Genomic DNA, 25,570 nt, shown 5'->3' with positions numbered 1-25,570 from the left:
TACACAGAGAGTGACCCTCACCCTGAATAAACAGTGACTCTGTACAGTTACACAGTGAGTGACCCTCACCTTGAATAAACAGTGACTCTGTACAGTTACACACTGACCCTCACCCTGAATAAACAGTGACTCTGTACAGTTACACAGTGACCTTCATCCTGTCTCTGTACAGTTATTCAGTGAGTGACCCTCACAATGCGTCTGTCCCGTCTCCCTGTTCGGGGTTTCTTGGGATGAATTCAGTGTTTACAGTCACTCCGAATTCCAGCTGTCTTGCCCCCTGCATTCCTTCGTATGCCATATATTCTCCCGATTACCGGTCCCCTGTTCTATTTCCAATCTCTGTATGTGCTGCGGTTTGACACAAAGGCCCTCCCCCACCACAGCACCACCCCGCCCCCCCGGCTCCTACCTCTCCTGTCATACTGCCACATTCCCAAAGGTGAGAAGGGATTTCCTGTCAGGCCCATTCCATGGGAAAATGCCATGCAGGCAAGAGGGACAGATTCTGCGCGGAGCCTCGGGGTATATCGAAAGCTCACCTCTGTAGTTACAGCGATTCTGACAGTCGTCAGTGAGTGTAACCAAATCCACACGCTGTTAACGATCAGTTATTCCATGTACCTCGTCCCCAAACCCCTGGAATAGCCCCAGCCTGTAACCCTCTCCCAGGTTTATTGTATATACCCCCTGAACCCTGGCGCTGTAGGAGAGGCGAGGAGAAAGGAGCGCCATATTGTGGAAGCTGTGATGGTGAGGGAGCGTTGGGAGGGGCTGTGAGGAGGGAGTGAGGGGTTGGGGTCGGTGACAAGGGATCACCATGATTTATGTCGTATACATAGACACCTTGCATGCTAAGCCAGTATCCCCACCCTCTCTCAGGCAGACTGTGTTGTTAACAGGTGCCTCTAACACCTTGGTCCCAGGAGCAATTCCCCAGGCAACCTCTGGGTAAGCTGATAGGGGTTATTACCGCAAACCATCAAGGCTGTTACACAACCCCAGCCACAGATTAGTGGGTGTGTTGGCCCAGCGGGGGTAATTCTTACTATCAGTGTCCATTTCTGTACAGAGGCAGATGATGTCAGGAAAAGGAGAAACATCTTCCACTTTGCTGATATACTGAATCGGGGTTTGGTGTGTGTGTGTGTGTGTGTGTGTGTGTGTGTGTGTGTGTGTGTGTGTGTGTGTGTGTGTGTGTGTGTGTGTGTGTGTGTGTGTGTATTCGTGAGTGAGTGTGTGTGTGTGTGGGTGTATTCGTGAGTGAGTGTGTGTGTGTGTGTGTGTGTGTGTGCGTGTGTCACTGTCTCTGTGCGTGCATGTGTCTGAGTGTGCGTGTGTCTGTGGGGTGTGTTGTATGTGTGTGTGAGTATGTGTCTGCATGTGGGTGTGTTTGGGATGTACTTGTGTGTGATGAACATCTGTGTCTGTGTGGGGTGTATGTCGGGGTGTAGATGTGTTTGTGTTGGTGTGTATATGTGTGTGGGGTGTATGTGTGTGTGGGTTGTATATGTGTCTGTGGGAGTGTATATGTGTTTGGGGGGTGTATGTGTGTGTGGGGGTGTATGTGTGTATGAGAGGTATGTGTGTGGGGGATGTATGTGTGTGGGGGGGGTGTATGTGTGTGTGGGGGGTGTATGTGTGTGTGGGGTGTGTGTGTGTGTGGGTGTATGTGTGTGTGGGGGGTGTATGCGTGTGTGGGGGGTGTATGTGTGTGTGTGGGGGTGTATGCGTGTGTGGGGTGTGTGTGTGTGTGTGGGTGTATGCGTGTGTGGGGGGTGTATGTGTGTGGGGGGGTGTATGCGTGTGTGGGGGTGTATGTGTCTGTGGGGGTGTATGTGTATGTAGGTAGGGGGCTATGTGTGTGTAGGGGTATATCTGTGTGTGTTGGTGGGGGGCGGGGGGTTCTGTGCATGATGGATGTGCGTGAGCCATCGCCTCCGTGCACGCTGGTGGGCGGTGGAGCGCGCGGACGCCGTGCCCGCGCAGCAGCCCCTCTCCCCGTCCGCCCGCCCGCCCGCCTCCGGCGTGCACGCGCCAGGCCAGGAGCGCGCCGCGCCGCGCCGCGCCGCAGCCGGGAAGCTGGAACCGCTGCGAGCCCGCGCCGTCTGTCAGATCGCTGCCCTCCGTCCGGGAGCAGCCCGGTGCGCTGATCTCCTTACCGGCCGCGGGAGGAGGCAGAGGCGGAAGGGGAGGACGGGGACTCCACCAACATGTCCCTGGTCTTTGGAGTGCTGGCGGTCAGCGGGATCCTCCTAACTCTCTCCCGGTCCATTCGGTGCAACCGGCACTCCGTCCACTGGAACAGCAGCAACGCGCAGTAAGTCCGTGTTTGTGCGGGAGGGGAGAGGAGGGGGAATCCGGCGGAGGGATGGGAGTGGTGAGGGGATGAGAGGGATGGGGAGAGGAGGGAGGGAGGAGAGGGGAAGGACGGAGGCAGAGGGATGGGGAGAGGAGGGGGGGGAGAGAGAGGGTGGCAGAGAGATGGGAAGGGAAAAGGGGAAGAGAGGGGGCAGACAGGCAGAGGGATGGGGAGAATAGTGGTAAAGAGAGGGAGGTAGGTGGGCCGAGGGAAAGAGAGAGGAGAGGGGAAGAGGGAGGCAGACAGAGGGTGGGGAGTAGAGAGGGGAAGATTGGGGGAAGGTAGGCAGAGGGATGGGGAGAGGAGAGGGGAAGAGATGGAGAGGGACAGACAGAGGGATGGGGAAAAGAGGGGTGAAGAAAGGGTGGGAGGAGAAGGAAAAAAGAGGAAGGAGAGGGGAAGAGAGTGATGGGGCAGAGGGATGAGGAGGGAGAGAAGGATGTAGAGTGATGGAAGGGGAATGGGGAGAGGAGGAGAGAAAGATGGAGGAGGAGAGGGAGGAAGGAGATGAGGGGAGAGATGGAAGAGAGGGAGGGTGAGGGAGATGGGGAGAAGGAGGTGCATGGAGATGAGGAGTGAGGGAGAGGGGAGAAGGCAGCAAGGTGGCTGGGGGAGAAGGAGGGGTGAGAGATGGGGAGAAGAAGGGGAGGGAGATGAGGAGTAAGGAGTGAGGTAGCTGCAGAAGATGGAGGGGAGGAAATTGGGGAGAGAAGGAGGGAGGGGAGGAGGGAGTGGTGTTGGACATTTGGAAAAATAAAATAGACCTCTCATCTCCTTTCCCCCTATCCTTCCTACCCCCATTCTATCCCTCTCCACCTCTGCTATCTTTCTCTACCCCCTCTATCCCTCCCCAACACCCACTCTTTCCCTTCACATCCCCAGTCTGTCCTTTGCCCACCCCCCACTCTATTTGTCCCTACCCCCCAGTCTATCCCTCGCTACCCCTTGGCCATCCTTCCATCCAAACCCATCTCTCTCTCCCTCTTACTCCCTCCCTCCCTCCCTCTCCCCTCCATTCTTCCCTCTTCCACCCTGTCCCTCCATCTCCCCTCCTATCCCTCCTTCCCTCTCCTTCTCACCTCTGCCTTTCCTATTCCCATCCACTCCGTCCCTCCCTCTTCACTCCTCTGTCCCCCTCCTCCTCTGTCGCCACTCTTCCCCACTCCTCTCCTCCATCCTTCTCTCACCCTTCCCCTCCATCCTTTCTTCACCACCTCCCCATCCTTCCCCCTCCTCCCTCCCCTTCATCGCACTCTCCTCCCTTCCCTCTCCATCCCTCTCCCCCTCCCCTCCGACCCTCCATCCCTCCCTCTGCACATCCCCTCCGATCCTCCTGTCCACATTCCCCTATACCTTCCTCTTCCCCCCCCCCCTTTCCAATTCTTTCCATCTCCTTCCCTGAATCCCTGCATTTTGTACACTATATTTCAGTATCAGTGTTATTATTTGAAGGTCTGTTTGTCATTATGAAAAGTTACACTTCAAAGAGTTTGACCCGATGTTGGGTGTGAATTGCATCTTTACACAAGTGTTTGTTGTATTAATTTCTTTCCAATCTGATTGCGAGCAAATTATGTTAGCTACCGTGGTTAGATTCCCCCTCCCCACCTCATTCCGTGTCTGAATCCTCTCCCACTCATAGATATACCATATAGATTCGCATTGACTGTTTAAAGCAATCTTTTTAATCTCATTAAATTGGTGTACTAACAGAGAAATAATAGTCATTTTTGCTCCTTGCATTGGACGGTTCAGAATATGGTTGGGAAATCGGAGCAGTTTTCTTTGTCTCGGTTGCAGCTACACTATGTAATTTCATAATGTGTCTAATCCCTGAGGCATACAGGGAGGGGTGAAGGAGAAGGGAGCATTCGTATTGCTGATATGTTGTCACTCAGAGAACATCCACCCCCCACCCCTCCATCTCTGCTATCCTGTTCCAAGTGTGCTTATTGTCAATTTCTGTGTTTCTTCAATGCTGAATTTGAGATAGAAGCCTCAGGGGGACGGGTACCGATCAGGAGTGAGGTTCTCGTCTTGGGTCTAGTGCCTTTTCACAGGGAGTTTTTCCGGGGTGATGGGTGGGTGGGTTGTTGAGTGTTATTCATAGGGAAGGTTTGGTACGTTCCAGCCTCCCGTCTAGGCATCTTGAGTTCCATTTGGAGCGTCTGACGCCTCTGCCTCGACTTGCTTCAGGGGTGTCCCGCGGCAGGTATCTCGGGCAAGGGTGCAGATACCTCAGCATGGCTCGTTCATGTGGGTGTGTGGTTGCGTGGGAGAGACAGACAGAGGGGGGAGAGGCATGTGTGTGTGTGTGTTCGCCCACACACATGTCTGTGTGAGAGCGGTGTGTGTCAGTGAGAGGGAGAGAAGTGCTGTTTGTGAGTGTGTGAGAAAGAGGGGGAGATCAGATCTGTCGATATGTGCTTGTGTGCGAGAGAGAGGTGTGTGTGTGTGTGTGCACATCTGTGAGGGAGAGGGATGCTGTTTGTGTGTGAGGGAGGGGAGAAGAGTGAGAGGGCTGTGTACGGGGGTTCAATGTTCTGTGTGTATACATGACTGTGAGAGATGTAGGTGTATGTGTGTGAACGGGAGTGATGATGTTTGTGAGTGTGAGGAAAGAAGGGGATAGAAGTGTTGTTTGTGTGTGAGCACACATTTGTGAGATGATTGTGTGAGAAAAAGAGGAGGGGAGAAGTGTGAGAGAAAAAGAGGTAGAGATGAGAGGTGTGTGAAAAGAGAGGGGAAGACGGAGAAGTGTGTGTGTGTCTGTCTGTCTGTGAGGGAAAGAGGTTCTGTGTGTGTACATCTGTGAGGGAGGTGTGCGTGAGAGGGAGAGAGGGGTTGTGAGAGCAAAAGGGGAAGAGAGAGAGAGAGAATATGTGAAAGGAAGTGTGGGTGAGAGAGAAGCAAAGAGAGGGACTGGTGTGTTCATGTGTAAGAAAGCAAGTGTGATCCCGATGTGTGTGTGTGTGTGTGTGTGTGTGTGTGTGTGTGTGTGTGTGTGTGTGTGTGTGTGTGTGTCTGTGTGTGTGTGTGTGTGTGAGTGTGTGTGTGTGTGTGTGTGTGTGTGGAGCTAGTCGGAGTGCAGAAAATTGTTGGGGAATTGTTCAGTTATGGACTCTGAACCAAATGGTAAATCGGTTTATAATTGGCACATATACCGAGCTGCAGTGAAAAGCTTTTCAGGTTTGGGAGGGGAGAAAAGAGGAGATGTCCATGGTGGGATGCTTGGCAATCCTGTTGCTTTTCCGACTGTCACATATTATGGAGAGAATGAATCCTCTCTCCGCAGCTGTGAATCATCCCTGCACTGGAGTGTTAGTCTCCTCTTTGTCCGGTCCCCCCACCGCCCCCAGTCACAGAGACACTGCTTCCCTGGATCCTGAGGTTCAAGGAACAGCATTGCATCATGGGAAAAGACCCTTCAGCCAAACTCGTCCATTCTGTCCATTTCCCATCATCCCAAACCTGTCCTATCCATATACCTGCCTGTGTCCTTTAAATAATGTTAATGTACCACCTCCTCTGGCAGCTCACTCCATAGACTGACTACCCACTGGGTGAAGAAGTTGCCCCTCAGGTTCCTGTTAAATCTCTCCCCTCTCACCTTCAATCTGTGCCCTTTAGTTCTCAATTTCCCCAGCCCTGCTGGTACAGACTGCATGCGTTCATCCTATCAACACCCCTCATGATTTTATACACCTTCCCTCGTCTCCTGCACTCCAAGGGATAAACTCTCAGCCTGTCCAACCTCTCCCTGAACTTAGGCCCCTGGGTCCAGGGAGTATCCTCATGAATCCCCTCTGCACTCTTTCCGACGGAACACGGCACCTTGCTGCAGAGGGCCAAGCCTTTCAGCCCACGGTATCCGTGAACACAGTGCCTTTCAGGGAATGTCCTCGTAAATCCCCTCTGCACTCTTTCCGACGGAACACGGCACCTTGCTGCAGAGGGCCAAGCCTTTCAGCCCACGGTATCCGTGAACACAGTGCCTTTCAGGGAATGTCCTCGTAAATCCCCTCTGCACTCTTTCCGGCTTAGAACACGGTATCCGTGAACACGGTGCCTTTCAGTACAAGAGCAGGCCTTCCACTCCACGGGTTCTGTGTGCCTATCGGCAGAGGAACGGGCCTTTCAGGGAATGTCCTCGTAAATCCCCTCTGCACTCTTTCCAACGGAACACGGTGCATGATTTCCGTGCACAATGTCCATATCCCTCACTTCCCAGCACGTTGATGTGCTTATCTGCGAGCCTTGAACAACAGCCCTATCGTACCTGGGGAGAGATGCTGGGGGGGAATGAAGTGGGATAATGGTGCATAGAATATAGCACAGTACAGGCCCTTCGGCCCACAATGTTGGACCTTACAGCGCAGAATTCTGCACATTCAAGCCACACCGCCCAGCAGCCGCCGATAACCCCAATTTAACCCTAACCTAATCTCGGGACAATTTAAAATGACCAGTTAACCATGTTGGACAGCGGGAGGAAACCAGAGCACTCAGGGAAAGCCCACACGTTCCATGGGGAGGATGTTCAAACTCCTTACAGAGGACACCAGGATTGAACTCCTAGCTCCGACCACCCGAGCTACAATAGCGTTGCACCAACCGCCACGCTTATCTATTCCAAGATCAATCCACTTAGCCTCCATTTTTCTTTCATCCATGTAAGAGTGTCTGAAATGGCTGCATTGTATCTGTTTCTGCCACCACCCCTGGCTCCCAGTTGCAGACTCCCACCGCACTCCGTGTAACTAAACGTATCTGACATCCACCACTAAACTTTTGTCTGATCACTCTCAAAGGATGTCCTCACCCCCGCACATCTCTTTTAAACCTTCCCCCTGCCGTCTTAAATTTTACCCTCTAGTATTAGACATTGCTATCCGGGGGTGTTGGTGCGTGGCCTAGTGGATAAGGCATCGATCTAGTGATCTGAAGGTCACTGGTTCGAGCCTCAGCTGAGGCAGCGTGTTGTGTCCTTGAGCAAGGCACTTAACAACACATTGCTCTGCGATGTCACCGGTGCCAAGCTGCTTGGGTCCTAGTGCCCTTCCCTTGGACAACATTGGTGGCGTGGAGAGGGGAAGGCTTGCAGCTTGGGCAACTGCCGGTCTTCTATACAACCCTGCCCAGATTAGAAACCTTCCAAGGCACAAATCCATGGTCTCACAAGACTAACGGATACCTATATCCAGGGGAAAGATTGTGATTGGGACGCACGTATTCTTCCACTGATTGGTCAGAAGGTAGCTGTGTACGTTGTTCTGGATTTTAAAGTTCAAAGTTTATTGTCAAAGTGTGTATCCGTCACTATAATCTACCCTGAGATTCATTTTCTTGCAGGCGTTCTTAGTAGAACAAAGGAACATAATAAAATCAATGAAAGACTACACACAAACAACGATTGGCAAGCAATCAGCCATTGTTCAGACAGTTGGTGAGACAGTCACAGCTTCCACCACTTCACACAGCCATCTGCGTGATCGACTTAGAACCTCAGGCACCTAGTTTCTATCCCCAAACACTTCTCCATTCTGGGCGGTCCTGTGCCGGAGGTTTCCCAGCTCTGCAAGGCACTGGTGAGTCTGCACCTAGAGTGCTCGCCCTGTTATAAGCAATAGTTACTAAGCTGGCAAGAGTGCTGAGGAGATTTACCAGGATGTTGCCAGGACTCGAGGGACTGAGTTATGGAGAGAGGTTCAGCAAGTTGCGACTTTATTCCTTGGAGCGTAGGAGATTGTGTAAAACCATGAAGTGTAGCTGGAGTGAAGGTGCACATTGGAACCAGAGGGCACAGGTTGAAGGTGAAAGGGGAGAGGACAGGAACCTGAGGGGCAACTTCTTCACCCAGAGGGTGGTCGGTACGGAACGAGCTGCCGGAGGAAGTGGTTGAGACAGGTACGTTAACAACTTTTAAAAGGCACTTGGACAGGTACAGGCATGGAAAAGGTTTAGAGCAGCGGTTCCCAACCTTTTTTATGGCATTAACTGATGGGTCCATGGAGCCCAGGATGGGAACCCCTCTCGTTCAGAGGGATGTGGGCCAAGCAGACAGGTGGAATGAGCTTAGGTGGGAATCTTGGTTGGCATGGGCCTTTGGGTTGATGGGTCTGTTCCCGTGCTGTTTGAATCTATGACTAAGAAAAGGTTGGCGTGGTAGAGTTGGGCTGCAGGATTAGATGATTGTGTACAGCGGGAGTGATCGGGAAAGGCATTAATCTTCTATTATAAAGAATATTGTCAGTGTTTATTCCTTGGAGAGCAGAGGTGATTTGGGCCGAAGGGCCTGCTTCTGAGCTGTGTGACTCCACGCCTGATGTAAAATTTTGTTTTCACACAGTAATTCATCACGCAGATTAGAATCAGAATCAGCTTTATTATCACTGACAGATAACGTGAAATTTCTTGTTTCGCAGCAGCTGTACAGAGCAAAGACATAAAATTACTATAAATTACAAAATAAATAGTGCAAAACAAAAGGAATAACAAGCTGGTGGTCACGGGCTCGTGGAGCTTTTAGAAATGGGAAGAATGTGTTGAGTGTGGCTGCTGTACCTCCTCCTCCAAGATAAGGGCATGTCTCAGGTTGTGAGGGTCTTTAATGATGGATGCCACCTTCTCGATGGTGAGGAGGGTTGTGCCCATGCTGGAGCTGACTGACTCCACAACCCTCCGCAGCCTCTTGTAGCCCCGTGCATTGGAGCCTCCACGCCGGGCTGTGATACAAGCCTACAAGACAAAACATTAGTGCAAAACCAGCACAGAGCCAATGTGGTAGTCCAGGAGGTCCAACGTGTTCCATTTCTGAGGTAGCAATTAGGGCTGTGCAGATATACTGGCTGGCTGCACCACAGCCTGGCATGGAAACCCCAGTGCCCTTGAATGGAAAATCCTACAAAAAGTTGGGGATATGTCCCAGTCTGACACGGGTAAAGCCCGCTCCACCACATCAAACGTTGTCAAAGGAAAGCAGCATCCATCAGCAGGGACCCTCCACCACCAGGACATGTTCTCATCTTGTTGCTGCCATCAGGAAGAAGGTGCAGGAGCCTCACGACTCACACCACCAGGTTCAGGAACAGTTATTACCCCTCAATCATCAGGGACCTGAACCAGCAGGGGTAACTTTACTCATCCCAGCACTGAGCAGTGCCCACAGCCTATGGACTCATTTTCAAAAACTCTTCATCTCATATCTTTATATTTATTGCTTACTTATTTATTACTGTTATTATTTTTTCATTTGTATTTGCACAGTTTATTTTCTTCTGCTCTCCATGTAGATCTGTAGAAGTTTTTAAGAGTCTTTAGTGACATACCAAATCTCTTTTGAACTATTCATTTTCTTCATAACTCAAAGTAATTTTTTTATGTGTTGTAATGTACCAATGCCACAACCAACAAGTTTCACAACATATATTATATCAGTGATAATAAACCTGATTCTGATCTCCTCAGCTCTAAACCAAGTGTGGCTTTCTTCATGATTGCATCAATGTGTTGGCCCATATAGATGCTCCAAGATACTGATGACCAAGAGCTTGATGCAGTTGTGTGTTTTCTCTTTTGTATCGCTCCTGTCGTTCTTTAATTTCACTGAATATCTTCTGTGTTCTCATAATTAAATTAAACGGATGAATAAGACTATTAGACATGGGTGCAGAATTAGGCCATTCAGCCCATCAAGTCTGCTCCACCATTCCATCATGCCAGATCTAATATATCTCTCTCTCAACCCCATTCTCCTACCTTCTCTCCCTAATCTTTGACGTCCTTCCTAATCAAGGTTTAAACATACCCAGTGACTTGTCCTCCACAGCTGTCCGTGGCGATGAATTCCACAGATTCATCGCCCCCGGGCTAAAGGAAGTCCTCCTCATCTCTGTTCTAAAAGGCCAACCCTCTAATCTGAGGCTGTGCCCTCTGGTGCTAGACTTCTCTGCTGTAGGAAACATTCTCTCCACCTCTACTCTATCTAGGCCTTTCAATGTTTAATAGGTTTCAATGAGATTCGCCACCCACCCACCATTTTCAGTGAGTATAGGCCTAGAGCCGTCAAACGCTCCTCATATGTTAACCCTTTGATTCTGGGGATCGTTCTCATGAACATGCTCTGGACCCTCTCCGATGTGCGACTATTCTTTCTCAGATAAGGGGCCCAAAACTGCTCATTATTCTCCAAGTGTGGTTCGGCTAGTGCCTTATAAAGTCTCAGCATTATATTCTTGCTTTTTTACATTCTAATCCTCTTGAAATTAATGCTAACGTGGCATTTGCCTTCCTTACCACCAACTAAACCTGCAAGTTAACCTTTAGAGAATCCCGCACAAGGACCGCAAAGTCCCTTTGCACCTCTGGTATCTGAATTCCTGTTCTCGTTGGTATTATCAACTGTGGTGGAACAGACCCAGTCCGTCAGTACTGTGCTTTGGGAGAATCAGCACCAACACCATTGATAATGGCAGGATCCTTATCAGAGCTGATGAAACAGAGGAAACATGGCTTCTTCAAAGTGGCTAAACACTCACTGGGCACTTCAGGACTCAAGTAGCCCGTCCATGTCAAGGTTCGATGTGTGGTGCATTCAGAGATGCTCTCCTGCACCCCACTGTTGTAAATGTGCAGTTACTTGAGTTACTGTCGCCTTCCTGACAACCTGAACCAGTCTGGCCATTAGCCTCTCTCATTAACAAGGTGTTTTCACCCACTGAACCACTCACTTGATGTTTTGTTTCTCACACCACTCTCTGTAAACTCTAGAGACTGTTGTGCGTGAAAATCCCCGGCAATCAGCAGATTCTGAAATACTCAAACCACCCCATCTGGCACCAACAATCATTCCACAGTCAAAGAAACTTAGGTCACATTTCTTCCCCATTCTGATGTTTGATCTGAACAACAACTGAACCTTTCGAGCACGTCTGTATGCATCGAGTTGCCAGGCTGATTAAATATTCGCATTAACGAACAGATACACCTATTAAAGTGGCCACTGAGCGTATACTCTATCCAACTCAAATTGACTTGTCATTCAAACAAGCCCAGGAATACAGCCAAATGAAGTGGAGTTCCTGTGGGGTCAACAGTCACACACAGCAGATAGCACATGTAATTATGTTAGCAGGAAAACATAGTTACAAAAATATGTATTAAAAATTAATAATGATAGAGCCCAAGTCCCTGAGCGTCATGGCCTGTAGATTGATGGTGCGTGAGATGTTGTCCTGGAGCCACGGTTCTGCAAGAATAAGCACGCAGCAGTTTCTGATTTTGTGCGATCGCAGGCGAAGGTAGTCCAGCTTGTCTTCCCGGCGGGGGGGGGGCGGGGGGGCAAAGACTGGAGGGGCCAGCCCCCACCCCGGTATAGAATCCACTGGTACACAGTGTCTCCGTCACTGGCAACTGTGAAGCACAAGGGCTTTGTCTGCACAACCACAAAGGCTACGCATCTCCCCCCGTAACATCGGTCTCACCAATGAGCCAGTGAATTGATCTCGCAGTATTCTACATTACCAATGTCCAACAGGGTCTTGCGATCACAATTAAAACACCCAAGCCAATCCTTTCCACTGTTTGTAGGGCCGCACATCGTCTAGGCAGCTGAAACAGGCTGCAACGCAGTGCACAACAAGACTGGCTGCCCTGCTGTCGGGCAACCTGCCAATGGGGTAGGCCACTGTCATTGATGTTCTTAATATCCAACTGTGTCTTGCGATTGTAAAAAGGTAACCAGGACAAACTTGTTTGGAGACCGGGGAGCTGCTGTGTCTGATCATGTCACCTTCTTACCAGTAGTAATGCCACAAAATAAAATGTTATTTGTGAGGCCAACAAAGCGCTTTTGGGAGTATTTCCGTAAAGTCGCGTTTTATAGGTCAAGGCTTTCTGGGGACTTCTCTGTGGGGTATTCGTTCGCCTCTTCCTGAACACGCTGCACAGTGTTGTTCTTCTTAAGGGAAGATTTTAATGCATCGGAAGTACAGGCAATAGGGTAACACAGCAGTCAGCGCAGTGCCGGTTCTAAGTTTGGGGTTCGAATCCTGCTGCTGTCTATAAGGAGTTTGTACATTCTCCCCGTGACCTCCGGGCGCTCCAGTTTCCTCCCACCTTCCAGCAACATACGGTTAGTAAACTGCAGGCATGCTATCTTGGCAGCAGAAGTGTGGCGACACTTGCAGGCCGCCCGCAGCACCTCCTCAGACTTTACGGGCGCATCTATCAATGTAAGTTGCAATGCACAGTTGGCAAAAAAAAGCTCATCGCTAATCCTTGATGCTATAAGAGACTATCCGTTTAAAGTTAATTTTCTAGCTCTACGTTGTCATCAGCAAGGCCAGCTTTTATTTCCCATCCCTCGCTGCCCGTTGAGTGGGCAGGGGGTGTGGGGTGTGGAAGCAAGCCTCCATCTTGAACCACCGCAGTTTCCTACAGTCAGACAGCCCCAGCCCGTCCAACCCCTCACTGGAACTCAGGAGCCCGAGTTCTGGCAACATCCTTATAAATCTTTGTCATACTAATTTTATCAAATACAGAAGTTCATTCAAATAGCTACATGTCACAGCAATGCCTCCGTTGTAACTGTGGACACTGCATTCTCCTTCTCCACGAACACCCAAGTACAAACATAACCCAGGAAGGGAGGCAGGCGGTTGGCTTTAGTCCTCAGCTGGGACTGTGAATGGCCACAGTTAGGCCTGGCCCATTTGCAGGTTGACCCAGAGGACCCCCCCCCCCCCCCCACCGAGTGCCCCACCTCACTCCTTATCGGGTGACCGAGCACAGGACTGAAGTGAAACCAGAACTCCTTCAGATCCTCTAGCAGAGGCTGCAGCCTCTCACCCTCTGTATCCACGTGGCACCCTGTCTTCTCCCTGCCAAAGAAATGATAGAAGGCTGGGGAAGACTAAAAAGAAAAGACTGGCTTTATCTCTCATATGCACATCGAAGCACTGTGAAATGCGTCTTTTTGTTTCAACAACCAACGCAGTCTGAGGATGGGCTGGGGACAGCCCGCAACTCACTAGCCCTGACTAGTACACCTATGGTCTGTGGGCGGAAACTCGAGCACCCGGAGGAAACCCACACAGTCACAGGCGGAATGTGGTGGGAATTGAACCCTGATTTCTCCGGCTGGTGCCGCTGCAAGGCCATTGCACTAACCCCTGTGCTACCTTGCTGCCCTAAGCTCCTGAGGCTCGTTAAACTGTTCTGTGATCCTGCTCCATGCATCTCTTTCCATCCCAGGACCCCAATGTGAAGGAGGAGGACCCCACTGGGACCTCCTTCACTGCCACTCTTTCCAGTTCAGTAAAGTCTTCCTTATAACAGGGTAACCAGGACTCTACACAGTACTTCGAATGCAGCCTCGCCAGAGTTTTCTACAACTGCAACAGAACGTCCCAACTCCTGTACTCGGTGCCCAGCGGGCCAAATGTCTTCTACACCATCCTGTCTACTGGGGAGATGGTGTTGGCAGGATATCTTCCCCGGATAAGGAGCCTGATGTCTGGAGTCCAAGTGTCTGAAGCAGTTCTTTCTGTATACCACCACCTTCTGTGTGAAGTTGCCCCTCAGATTCCTATTAAATCTCTCCCCATCTCACCTTAAACCTGAGCCCTCTAGTTCTTGATTTTCCAACCCAGGGGAAAAGACTGTGAGTATTCACCCTCTCTGGGCTCCTTGTGATGTTATTCACTGCTATGAGTCTGCCCCTCAGTCTCCTCCACTCAGTCCCAGCCTGTTCAAACTCTCCCCCCGACTCAGTCCCAAGAATTTCCTTCTAAATCTCCTCAGTGCCCCATCCAGCTGAAAGCTGCCTTTGCTATAACCTGGTGATACACAGCACCTCCCGTGCAGCCTTGCCAGCATCTCCTACATCTGCACCATAGCGTCCCATCACCTCTGGTCGGTGCCCTGGTCAGAGTGCCAACTGCTGCCTTTGCCAACACGTCTGTCTGTGACGGAACTTGCGCGGGGAAATCGGGGCGATGGTGGGACCTCTCCCAGAGGACTGAGGAGTCTGGCGTGCAGAGCACATGTTGGGTGGTGGACATCACTTCTAAACCAGTAGGCGAAAGACAAGAAAAGTTTCTTGTTAAGTGCACAGTAGGTACAGCTGCAATGGAAACTAGCTTGTAGCGGTGTCGCAGGCAAGTAGATACAGACGTTCACCAGAATCAGGTTTTTTGTCGCTCATATAAGTTGTGAATGTTGTGGTTTTGTGACAGCAGTACAGTACAAGACATAAAATATACCAAAAGTTACAATTAGAACTAAGTGCTGTAAAGAAGAGATAGTGAGGTGGTGTTCGTGGGTTCATGGACCATCAGAAATCTGATGACAGAGGGATAGTGAGGTGGTGTTCATGGGTTCATGGACTGTCAGAAATCTGATGACAGAGGGATAGTGAGGTGGTGTTCATGGACTGTCAGAAATCTGATGACAGAGGGATAGTGAGGTGATGTTCACGGGTTCATGGACTGTCAGAAATCTGATGACAGAGGGATAGTGAGGTGATGTTCACGGGTTCATGGACTGTCAGAAATCTGATGACAGAGGGATAGTGAGGTGGTGTTCATGGACTGTCAGAAATCTGATGACAGAGGGATAGTGAGGTGGTGTTCATGGACTGTCAGAAATCTGATGACAGAGGGATAGTGAGGTGATGTTCACGGGTTCATGGACTGTCAGAAATCTGATGACAGAGGGATAGTGAGGTGTTGTTCATGGGTTCATGGACAGTCAGAAATCTGATGACAGAGGGATAGTGAGGTGTTGTTCATGGGTTCATGGACTGTCAGAAATCTGATGACAGAGGGATAGTGAGGTGTTGTTCATGGGTTCATGGACAGTCAGAAATCTGATGACAGAGGGATAATGAGGGGTTGTTCATGGACTGTCAGAAATCTGATGACAGAGGGATAGTGAGTTGTTGTTCATGGACTGACAGAAATCTGATGACAGAGGGATAGTGAGGTGGTGTTCATGGACTGTCAGAAATCTGATGACAGAGGGATAGTGAGGTGGTGTTCATGGACTGTCAGAAATCTGATGACAGAGGGATAGTGAGGTGATGTTCACGGGTTCATGGACTGTCAGAAATCTGATGACAGAGGGATAGTGAGGTGATGTTCACGGGTTCATGGACTGTCAGAAATCTGATGACAGAGGGATAGTGAGGTGGTGTTCATGGACTGTCAGAAATCTGATGACAGAGGGATAGTGAGGTGGTGTTCATGGACTGTCAGAAATCTGATGACAGAGGGATAGTGAGGTGATGTTCACAGGTTCATGGACTGTCAGAAATCTGATGACAGAGGGATAGTGAGGTGGTGTTCATGGACTGTCAGAAATCTGATGACAGAGGGATAGTGAGCTGATGTTCACGGGTTCATGGACTGTCAGAAATCTGATGACAGAGGGATAGTGAGGTGTTGTTCATGGGTTCATGGACAGTCAGAAATCTGATGACAGAGGGATAGTGAGGTGTTGTTCATGGGTTCATGGACTGTCAGAAATCTGATGACAGAGGGATAGTGAGGTGTTGTTCATGGGTTCATGGACAGTCAGAAATCTGATGACAGAGGGATAATGAGGGGTTGTTCATGGACTGTCAGAAATCTGATGACAGAGGGATAGTGAGGTGGTGTTCATGGACTGTCAGAAATCTGATGACAGAGGGATAGTGAGGTGATGTTCACGGGTTCATGGACTGTCAGAAATCTGATGACAGAGGGATAGTGAGGTGGTGTTCATGGACTGTCAGAAATCTGATGACAGAGGGATAGTGAGGTGATGTTCACGGGTTCATGGACTGTCAGAAATCTGATGACAGAGGGATAGTGAGGTGTTGTTCATGGGTTCATGGACAGTCAGAAATCTGATGACAGAGGGATAGTGAGGTGTTGTTCATGGGTTCATGGACTGTCAGAAATCTGATGACAGAGGGATAGTGAGGTGTTGTTCATGGGTTCATGGACAGTCAGAAATCTGATGACAGAGGGATAATGAGGGGTTGTTCATGGACTGTCAGAAATCTGATGACAGAGGGATAGTGAGTTGTTGTTCATGGACTGACAGAAATCTGATGACAGAGGGATAGTGAGGTGGTGTTCATGGACTGTCAGAAATCTGATGACAGAGGGATAGTGAGGTGGTGTTCATGGACTGTCAGAAATCTGATGACAGAGGGATAGTGAGGTGGTGTTCATGGACTGTCAGAAATCTGATGACAGAGGGATAGTGAGGTGGTGTTCATGGACTGTCAGAAATCTGATGACAGAGGGATAGTGAGGTGGTGTTCATGGACTGTCAGAAATCTGATGACAGAGGGATAGTGAGGTGGTGTTCATGGACTGTCAGAAATCTGATGACAGATGGATAGTGAGGGGTTGTTCATGGACTGTCAGAAATCTGATGACAGATGGATAATGAGGGGTTGTTCATGGACTGTCAGAAATCTGATGACAGAGGGATAGTGAGGTGGTGTTCATGGACTGTCAGAAATCTGATGACAGAGGGATAGTGAGGTGGTGTTCATGGACTGTCAGAAACCTGATGACCGAGGGATAGTGAGGTGGTGTTCATGTGTTCATGGACTGTCAGAAATCTGATGACAGAGGGATAATGAGGGGTTGTTCATGGACTGTCAGAAATCTGATGACAGAGGGATAGTGAGGGGTTGTTCATGGACTGTCAGAAATCTGATGACAGAGGGATAGTGAGGTGTTGTTCATGGACTGTCAGAAATCTGATGACAGAGGGATAGTGAGGGGTTGTTCATGGACTGTCAGAAATCTGATGACAGAGGGATAGTGAGGTGTTGTTCATGGGTTCATGGACTGTCAGAAATCTGATGGCAGAGGGATAGTGAGGTGGTGTTCAGGGACTGTCAGAAATCTGATGACAGAGGGATAGTGAGGGGTTGTTCATGGGTTCATGGACTGTCAGAAATCTGATGGCAGAGGGATAGTGAGGTGGTGTTCAGGGACTGTCAGAAATCTGATGACAGAGGGATAGTGAGGGGTTGTTCATGGGTTCATGGACTGTCAGAAATCTGATGGCAGAGGGATAGTGATGTGGTGTTCATGGACTGTCAGAAATCTGATGACAGAGGGATAGTGAGGTGTTGTTCATGGGTTCATGGACTGTCAGAAATCTGATGGCAGAGGGATAGTGAGGTGGTGTTCAGGGACTGTCAGAAATCTGATGACAGAGGGATAGTGAGGTGGTGTTCAGGGACTGTCAGAAATCTGATGACAGAGGGATAGTGAGGTGGTGTTCATGGACTGTCAGAAATCTGATGACAGAGGGATAGTGAGGTGTTGTTCATAGGTTCATGGACTGTCAGAAATCTGATGACAGAGGGATAGTGAGGTGGTGTTCATGGGTTTGTGGACCTTTCTGAAGTCTGTTGGTAGAGGACAAGAAGATGTTACTGAATTAGAACCATAGAACCATAGAACACTACAGTACAGTACAGGCCCTTCAGCCCTCCATGTTGTGCCGACCCATATAATCCTTTTAAAAAAGTACTAAACCCACACAACTCTATAACCCTCTATTTTTCTTTCATCCGTGTGCCTGTCCAAGAGGCTCTTAAATACCCCTAATGTTTTAGCCTCCACCACCATCCCTGGCAAGTCATTCGAAGCATTCACAACCCTCTATGTAAAAAAACTTACCCCGATGTCTCCCCTAAACCTCCCTCCCTTAATTTTGTACATATGCACTCTGGTGTTTGCTATTGGTGCCCTGGGAAACAGGTACTGACTATCCACCCTATCTACGCCTCTCATAATCTCATAGACCTCTATCAAGTCCCCTCTTATTCTTCTACGCTCCAAAGAGAAAAGTCCCAGCTCTGCAAACCTTGCTTCATATGACTTGTTCTCCTGGTAAATCTCCTCTGCACCCTCTCCATAGCTTCCACATCCTTCCTATAATGAGGTGACCAGAACTGAACACAGTATTGTTGAGTGTCCTGTTCCTCCTGATTGGTGGTAGTAGTGAGAAGTGGGTATGTCCCGGGTGCTGAAGGATGCTGCCACCTTGAGGTATGGCATTTTGAAGATGTGCTTGATGGTTGGGAGGTTTGTACCTGTGTCACAGCTGGCTCAGTCTGCAACCTCTTGTGATCCTGTGCATCGATACCAGGCAGTGATGCAACCTGTCAGACGCAACTCCGCAGTGGTGTAAAAGATGGTTCGCAGTGTTCCCTTGCGGAGCTCGTGATGAGGGATGCGCAGTTGGTTCAGGAACCGAACGGTTGAAGGGAAGTATCTTTTCCTGAACCTGGTGGGGTGACCTTTGAGGGCAAGCATGCCAAACGCCTTCGTCTCTCAGGTTGGGAGTGATTTATCAGGTGCGCAGTGAGATGCACTGTTTGCGTTAACGACCAGCAGCGGCCCGCAAACGTTGCCACACATATCGGCACCAGCGTCAGAATGGCCACAACGCCTGCCAGAACAGCACCAGCAGAACTACAGGGCGTGTCTCATAAGAAAAGGTTGAGTGAGCTCAGGCTTTTCTGTTTGCAGTGAAGGATGATGAGAGTTGACTTGACAGATATCTGGGCCTTAATTATCCCTCAAGATATATCGAGTTGCATGATTTCTGTTCTATAACGAGCAGTGATCCTTAAGCATCTATTACACAATCAGATTTATTTACTTAATGCAGGGACATGGGAACACACAGAAAATTGTCGTTTGTGTTAACCACCAACACGACCAGGGGATGGGGAAGCAGCTACACACATCCCAACGCCCAACATAGCATGTTCCCAATGCTGAGCACAACAACACGGGCAACAGGAGTAAAGCAAAGCCTGATCTCCCTCCACTCACACAAACACTAACCAACCGACAACCCCAGGACCGGCCATCTCCAGCCTCCAGTGGACTCTTAACACATCCAATAAAGCAGGAGGCCTGTAAAATGAGCTTCAAATTGGAAAATAAATCAGTTTAAAGTTGAAGTGCGTAAGTGCATGTAACTTTTATAAGCACTAATGTTAATTCATGGACTAATATTACATGAAATGTTCAGTATTTATATCTTTTAAGTACTTTTTTTGTTACTGAATCAAAATGATAATGAATTTTGAAATATTCAGCAATTTGGAAGAGGATTTTGGTCTTAAAAATATACAGTAATGGTGGGCACAAGTCTGTCTCTGTATAACACTGGGGTACGGTACCTGTGGGGACGGGTCTGTCACTGTGTAACACCGGGGTACGGTACCGGTGGGGACGGGTCCGTCACTGTGTAACACCGGGGTACGGTACCGGTGGGGACGGGTCTGTCACTGTGTAACACCGGGGTACGGTACCGGTGGGGATGGGTCTGTCACTGTGTAACACCGGGGTACGGTACCGGTGGGGACGGGTCTGTCACTGTATAACACTGGGGTACAGTACCGGTGGGGACGGGACTGTCACTGTATAACACCGGGGTACGGTACCGGTGGGGATGGGCCTGTCGCTGTGCAACACCGGGGTACGGTACCGGTGGGGATGGGTCTGTCACTGTATAACACAGGAGTACGGTACCGGTGGGGATGGGTCTGTCACTGTGTAACACCGGGGTATGGTACCGGTGGGGACGGGTCTGTCACTGTGTAACACCGGGGTACAGTACCGGTGGGGACGGGTTTGTCACTGTGTAACACCGGGGTACGGTACCGGTGGGGACGGGTCTGTCACTGTGTAACACCGGGGTACGGTACCGGTGGGGACGGGTCCGACACTGTATAACACCGGGGTACGGTACCGGTGGGGACGGGTCCGTCACTATGTAACACCGGGGTACGGTACCGGTGGGGACGGGTCTGTCACTGTATAACACTGGGGTACAGTACCGGTGGGGACGGGACTGTCACTGTATAACACCGGGGTACGGTACTGGTAGGGATGGGTCTGTCACTGTATAACACCAGGGTACGGTACCGGTGGGGACGGGTCTGTCACTGGGGCACGGTACCGGTGGGGACGGGTCCGTCACTGTATAACACCGGGGTACGGTACCGGTGGGGACGGGTCTGTCACTGTGTAACACCGGGGTACGGTACCGGTGGGGACGGGTCTGTCACTGTATAACACTAGGGTACAATACCAGAGGGGAGGGGTCTGTCACTGTACAACACCGGGGTATAGTGTCACTGTTTATTCAGGGTGACGGTCACTCACTGTGTAACTGTACACAGTCACTGTTTATTCAGGGTGAGGGTCACTCACTGTGTAACCGTACAGAGTCACTGTTTATTCAGGGTGAGGGTCACTCACTGTGTAACTATACAGAGTGACTGTTTGTTCAGGGTGAGGGTCACTCACTGTGTAACTGTACAGAGTGACTGTTTGTTCAGGGTGAGGGTCACTCACTGTGTAACTGTACAGAGTCACTGTTTATTCAGGGTGACGGTCACTCACTGTGTAACTATACAGAGTGACTGTTTATTCAGGGTGACGGTCACTCACTGTGTAACTGTACAGAGACACTGTTTATTCAGGGTGAGGGTCACTCACTGTGTAACTGTAGAGTCACTGTTTATTCAGGGTGAGGGTCACTTACTGTGTAACTGTACAGTGTCACTGTTTATTCAGGGTGACGGTCACTCACTGTGTAACTGTACAGAGTCACTGTTTATTCAGGGTGAGGGTCACTCACTGTGTAACTGTACAGAGTGACTGTTTATTCAGGGTGACGGTCACTCACTGTGTAACTGTACAGAGTCACTGTTTATTCAGGGTGAGGATCACTCACTGTGTAACTGTACAGAGTGACTGTTTATTCAGGGTGAGGGTCACTGTGTAACTGTACAGAGTCATTGTTTATTCAGGGTGAGGGTCACTCACTGTGTAACTATACAGAGTCACTGTTTATTCAGGGTGAGGGTCACTGTGTAACTGTACAGAGTCATTGTTTATTCAGGGTGAGGGTCACTCACTGTGTAACTATACAGAGTCACTGTTTATTCAGGGTGAGGGTCAGTGTGTAACTGTAGAGTAACTGTTTATTCAGGTTGAGCCGCACTCAATGTGTAACTGTACAGAGTCACTGTTTTTTCAGGGTGAGCATCATTCATAGCCTAACTGTACCGAGACAGACTTTTTGAGAGTGAGGGTCATTGTGTAACTGTACAGAGTCACTGTTTATTCAGGATGAGGGTCACTGCGTAACTGTACAGAGTCACTGTTTATTCAGGGTGAGGGTCAGTGTGTAACAGGACAGAGTCACTGTTTATTCAGGGTGAGGGTCACTCACTGTGTAACTGTACAGAGTGACTGTTTATTCAGGGTGACGGTCACTCACTGTGTAACTGTACAGAGACACTCTTTATTCAGGGTGAGGGTCACTCACTGTGTAACTGTACAGAGACACTGTTTATTCAGGGTGAGGGTCACTCACTGTGTAACTATACAGAGTCACTGTTTATTCAGGGTGAGGGTCACTGCGTAACTGTACAGAGTCACTGTTTATTCAGGGTGAGGGTCACTCACTGTGTAACTGTACAGAGTCACTGTTTATTCAGGGTGAGGGTCACTGCGTAACTGTACAGAGTCACTGTTTATTCAGGGTGAGGGTCACTCACTGTGGAACCGTACAGAGTCACTGTTTATTCAGGGTGGGTGTCACTGTGTAACTGTACAGAGTCACTGTTTATTCAGGGTGGGTGTCACTGTGTAACTGTACAGAGTCACTGTTTATTCATGGTGAGGGTCACTGTGTAACTGTACAGAGTCACTGTTTATTCAGGGTGAGGGTCAGTGTATAACAGGACAGAGTCACTGTTTATTCAGGGTGAGGGTCACTCACTGTGTAACCGTACAGAGTTGCTGTGTTACTTTACAAAGTAATTGTTTATTCACGGTTGTCTGTATCTTTGTGTGGATATCAGCTTTAACCTCCCGAAGGTCGTGTCTGTGAAGCTGTGTCCAGTTTCTGAAATTGCTGCCAGGTTTCTCTTTGCTCGGCTCTGCGGGAACTGTCTGATCCAGTGACTGATTGGTCTTCTGGCCCTTGCTCTGACAACAACTGACTCTCAACTTCTATAAGGGTACCAGTTGCTTTCTGATATGTATGTTGTGGGGGAGCTGTGTGCTCTGTCGTAAACTGGTTACAGTTTTCCAACAACATTCTGATGTCCGACAGATACTCCCTAAACCCCTCCCTGTCTCTGTAACCCCCTCCAGCCCCTACACCCCTCCTGTGTCTGTGATCCCCTTTGGCTCCTACACCAGTGTCCCTCTCTGGTACCTTTCAGGCCCTACACTCTCCTCGCTGCAGTGACCCTCTCCGGCTCATCCACCCCTCATTGTCAGTTGCTTTCTGATATGTATGTTGTGGGGGAGCTGTGTGCTCTGTCGATTTGAGCAGCAAACGATGTTTCAACGCGGTGCTGATTTCCCGACCTTCCACAGAAACCCTTCCGCCAGTCGTCTGCCCCCTCAGGAGTGTCACATTAATAAATGCCAACTTCTCATCGAATTTAATCTTTCCAGCCAGAGATTACATAAATTCTACATTCAGCATCCGCTCTGTTTAAACAAGCTGCTAATTCGATTCCAAGGTCAAAAGGAATTCTTTCCCACCCCCCCTCCAAGTCCTACTCAGCTATTCACAGTCCAGTCACACACTCCCGGGGTCGGACACAGAGTGAAACTCCCTCCACACCGTCCCATCACACACTCCCGGGATCAGACACAGAGTGAAGCTCCCTCTACACCGTCCCATCACACACTTGCAGGGTCAGACACAGAGTGAAACGCCCTCTACACCGTCCCATCACACACTCCCGGGGTCAGACACAGAGTGAAGCTCCCTCTACACCGTCCCATTACAAATTAAGATTATGGCTCTAACTTCTTCAGCCGTTTGTGATGCGATAGAACAACCCTGTCGTTACAGTAATTGTCTCAGTGCATCTCTCCCACACTGTTTCTGGAGCATTTCTTCAACAAGGGTCCAGACCCTATCCTGTCTACCTCTGGGGTGAAATATGCAGAGCATATCTCTGGCCCCTCCCCAGTCTCCCTGCACTTGGTCCTGTGGGGATTGACCAGTCACCCCTGGAGGCACCTGTGACACTGGGTGAAGCGGTGTGAGTCTGGGCTGGCTTGGTCAGAGAATCCCTGACGAGGGCAATCAGACTGCTGTCACATCGCAGGTGGTTCAGACCAACACCACTCACTCTGACACGCACTTAACGGAGAGAGTGGCTGATGGCAGCTCCCCATCTCCCTCTCTTTCCACACAAATAGGGACAGAGTCAATGAGGCAGACTTGCACTCCCTTTCTCACAGTCCCTCGTTCACACCCGTTCACTGCCTCTCTCTCTCACACACACACACACGCACACTCACTCACACACAGACACTCACCCACACACAGACACAGACAGACACCCACACAGACACAGACACACTCACACACACTCACTCACTCACACCCAGACACTCACCCACACACAGACACAGACACACACACACAGAGACACACACACAGACACAGACAGACACCCACACACACACAGACACAGACACACTCACACACACTCACTCACTCACACCCAGACACTCAACCACACACAGACACAGACACACTCACACACACTCACTCACTCACACCCAGACACTCAACCAGACACAGACACAGACACACTCACACACACTCACTCACTCACACCCAGACACCCACACACACACAGACACAGACACACTCACACACACTCACTCACTCACACCCAGATACTCACCCACACACAGACACAGACAGACACACACACACACACACACACACACAGACACACTCACACAGACAGATGCAGGAAAACAGACAATCACCCTGTGAGTGTGGGGGCCACAGGGACAGCATTACGCCTTGCTGCCTGTCACTAATGGAGGAGGAATCGGCTCCTGACTCGATTCAGTCCGACAGTCTGCTTAAAGTTTAATATGCCAGTGGGCGGGGGGGGGGGGGGGGGGGGAGCAGCTATTTCCGGCCCTGACGTCCGCTCCCCAGGGCTGCCTCACATCCTTTTGCTTTTCTCCTCTCGCACCCTCTCTCCCCACTCCTCCACTCCCTCCTCTCTTCCCCCACTCCCCCACTCTCCCCTACTCCCCCTCCTCTACCCAATCTACCTCTCCTCTACTTCCACCCTCTCTCCCCCTCTCCCACTCACCCCAATCTCCCCCTGTCCCCCACTTCCAGCACTCGCCCACCACTCTCCCCACTCCCCCTCACCCCAACTCCCCACATTCCCCCGCATTCCCCCTCTCTTCTCCACTCCCCCACTCCTGCCTCTCCCCTACTCACCCCAATCTCCCCTACTCCCCCACTCCCTCCTCTCTTCCCCGCTCCCCTGCTCTCCCACACCCTCTCTCACTTATCCCCTCTCTCCCCAACTCACCCCTCAGCCCCTCTCCCACTCATTCCACTCTCCCCGCTCCCCCTTCTCTCCCCTAATCCTTGTCTCTCCTCCTCCCCCTTCTCAACCCACTCCACCCTCTCTCCCCATGTCCCATTCCCCTATCTTCCCCAATCCCTCCTCTCTCCCCACTCTCCACTCCCTCTTGAATCCTTCCTCTCTCCCCAATCACTCCTCTCTCCTGCACTCCCCTTTCCTCTCCTTCACTATGCCCCTCTCCCCAACTCCCCCTCCCCAATCTACCTCTCTTCCCCATTCCCCCTTTTCTCCTCCACTCGCCCCTTCTCTTATCTAAGGCCCCTCTTCTTTCCCCAACACATTCCCCTTCTTCTCCCCATACCCCCTCTCTGTCCATGCCCCTCTTCTCTCCTCCACTCCTCCAATTTACCCCTCTCACCCAATCTGCCTCTTTCTCCCCCACTCCCACATCTCGCCCCTACTCCCTCCCCTCCGTCTCACTCCCCCTTCACCTCCCAATCACACCATGTGATCAATGAACCGGCACGTCATTGGACAGTGCGAGGAAACGGAAACTCGGAGGGACCCCCGCGGTCACAGGAAGGACGTACAGCCTCCTCCGGGCAGCGGCAGGGTCTGACCCGGGTAGCTGGCGCCTGCTACGGCAATCACTGCGCTACGGCACCGTCCTAACGTAAACTAGCATCGACGTATGTAGTGAAACTCGTTGTTTTGCGGCTGCAGTACAGCGCAGTAGATTTAATGAGAGAGGTCGGGGAGAATGGCCAGACTGGTTCAAGCTGACAGACACTCAA

At 50.3% G+C, this 25,570-nt stretch overlaps 1 protein-coding gene across 1 annotated transcript in view; it reads left to right on the top strand.

Annotated features, from left to right (window-relative positions):
* The first annotated feature begins 2,071 nt into the window (after nt 1-2,071).
* LOC140735121 (ephrin-A3-like) overlaps nt 2,072-25,570 on the top strand; it is a 90,890-nt gene continuing 67,391 nt past the window's right edge. Inside the window, exon 1 of the mRNA XM_073059914.1 lies at nt 2,072-2,320. Within this exon, the coding sequence (XP_072916015.1) occupies nt 2,214-2,320 (107 nt within the window). The 5' untranslated portion in view covers nt 2,072-2,213. The remainder of the gene's footprint in view (nt 2,321-25,570) is intronic.

The sequence above is a fragment of the Hemitrygon akajei genome, chromosome 11, assembly GCF_048418815.1.
Source record: "Hemitrygon akajei chromosome 11, sHemAka1.3, whole genome shotgun sequence".
In the NCBI taxonomy this organism is placed as follows: domain Eukaryota; kingdom Metazoa; phylum Chordata; class Chondrichthyes; order Myliobatiformes; family Dasyatidae; genus Hemitrygon; species Hemitrygon akajei.
The sequence above is the reverse complement of the archived record's forward strand: the minus strand, read 5'-3'. Positions and strand labels throughout refer to the sequence as shown.